This window comes from Thunnus maccoyii, chromosome 22, assembly GCF_910596095.1.
Source record: "Thunnus maccoyii chromosome 22, fThuMac1.1, whole genome shotgun sequence".
Lineage (NCBI taxonomy): Eukaryota > Metazoa > Chordata > Actinopteri > Scombriformes > Scombridae > Thunnus > Thunnus maccoyii.
Genome location: NC_056554.1, coordinates 26393197 through 26394808, shown reverse-complemented (window position 1 = coordinate 26394808; position 1612 = coordinate 26393197). Strand labels below are relative to the sequence as shown.

Here is a 1612-nt window from a genome sequence, read left to right as displayed (position 1 = left end):
AGTGGGAGTTGTAGTCCAACAGAAGGGTGTAGTGGGAGTTGTAGTCCAACAGAAGGGTGTAGTGGGAGTTGAAGTCCAGTCCAGTTGTTTGATACTTTAAGCCCTGAATAGACTGTGTGTTTGAGCCCCATCGTTTTATTTACAGTCACACAAGTCTTTATGTACACTACACACACACACACACACACACACACACACACACACGCACCATTTTCACATAAATAAATAAATAAATAAATAGATAAATAAATCAATAAATAAATAGGATAATATAAATACTTCAATACCAACTGAATTCTACAGTCCTGATTCATTATTTACTGATAATACAGGATTATTGAATCAACACATAAATCAATCAATTGATCATCTGTCTCCATCTCTCCGTCTGACACACAGACAGCTGGAGAGACAGACAGGTTCGTCCTTCTCTTAAAGAAACAGATCTCTCTTGGTTACCGTGGTTACAGCATCCATCCAGCGCCTGTGTTCTGTCGTCATCCTCCCATAGAAAGAAAACCAAAACAATAAAAAGACAAACATCTGCTCTCCGTGGCGGCGGTTTCCACGGAGATGGTGCCCGTCGCTGGCAGTGGCCAATCAGAGTCTGTCGCGGGTGAGGACCCAGATGTACGGGCCGCTCTGCTCCTCGATGACGGCTTTGACCAGGTGGTACACCTCCTCGAAGCTGTCGCCGTGCACGATGGCTGCACACACACACACACGTACAGTTAAAAACAAACCTTAACAAAGCTCTAAACGTGTCATAAACATACATGTAGAGTTTTTACCTGTGAAACATTCGAGGAAGTCTTGTTCCAGTTTGATGGCTCGATCCAGAGCTTTCCTCGCCTGATCCTCCGACAGACGCTTATTCAGATCCCTGCACACACACACACACACACACACACACACACACACACAGCGTCAGCATGTCTTCAGCTCCCATAATGTGACGTATTTGATGACATCACTGATGACCTCACAGACTCACAGGATGTTCTCCAGGGATCGTGGTCGGATGAAGATGGCGATGGGGTGGAGCTGAGCTGCCTGCAGCCTCCTCACTGCGTTGGCCGACACGTCCAGGATGCAGTGCTTCCCCTGCTTCACACACACACACACACACACACAATGTTAAATTTAATGTCTTTAAATCATCGCCACGGTAACTATAGATTTGAATACATCTTTTGATCTTGACATCCTGTATAAAACTTCGCCATAGCAACCCCTAACCCTCTACAAACAATCCTGAAAATGATAACGAAATTTCACCATGATGATAATAAAAGTTAAAATTAAAAACATCCCCATGGTAACCTTAACATCCTAGAAACATCACCATGGCAACCACTATGACACCTTAAACCTGAACACTGTAGAATTTATAATATGGAGACATCACAATAGCCGTAACATCTCAGTAAGATCACTATGGAAAAATCACCACGGTAACTATAACAGACTGGAAATATGACTTAACTTTGACATCCCAGTACTACTACACAAAGTACTACATTAAAGTACTACAACAGTACTACTATCCCTGAATCACAAAGTACTACATTATAGTACTACAACAGTACTACTGTCCCTGAAACACAAAGTA

General features: G+C 42.8%; 1 protein-coding gene across 2 annotated transcripts in view; it reads right to left on the bottom strand.

Moving 5' to 3' along the window:
- Positions 1-298: 298 nt before the first annotated feature.
- The window catches only part of dlg4b (discs, large homolog 4b (Drosophila)), an 18223-nt gene continuing 16909 nt past the window's right edge, over positions 299-1612 (bottom strand). Inside the window, exons 14-16 of one of the 2 annotated variants that reach the window (XM_042401702.1) lie at positions 995-1104; positions 792-883; positions 299-707 (exon numbers count right to left, since the gene is read on the bottom strand). In XM_042401702.1, coding sequence (XP_042257636.1) covers positions 601-707; positions 792-883; positions 995-1104 — 309 coding nt within the window. In that variant the 3' untranslated portion in view covers positions 299-600. Of the gene's footprint in view, positions 708-791; positions 884-994; positions 1108-1612 lie in introns of both variants that reach the window. The other variant, XM_042401701.1, reaches the window with a different exon arrangement.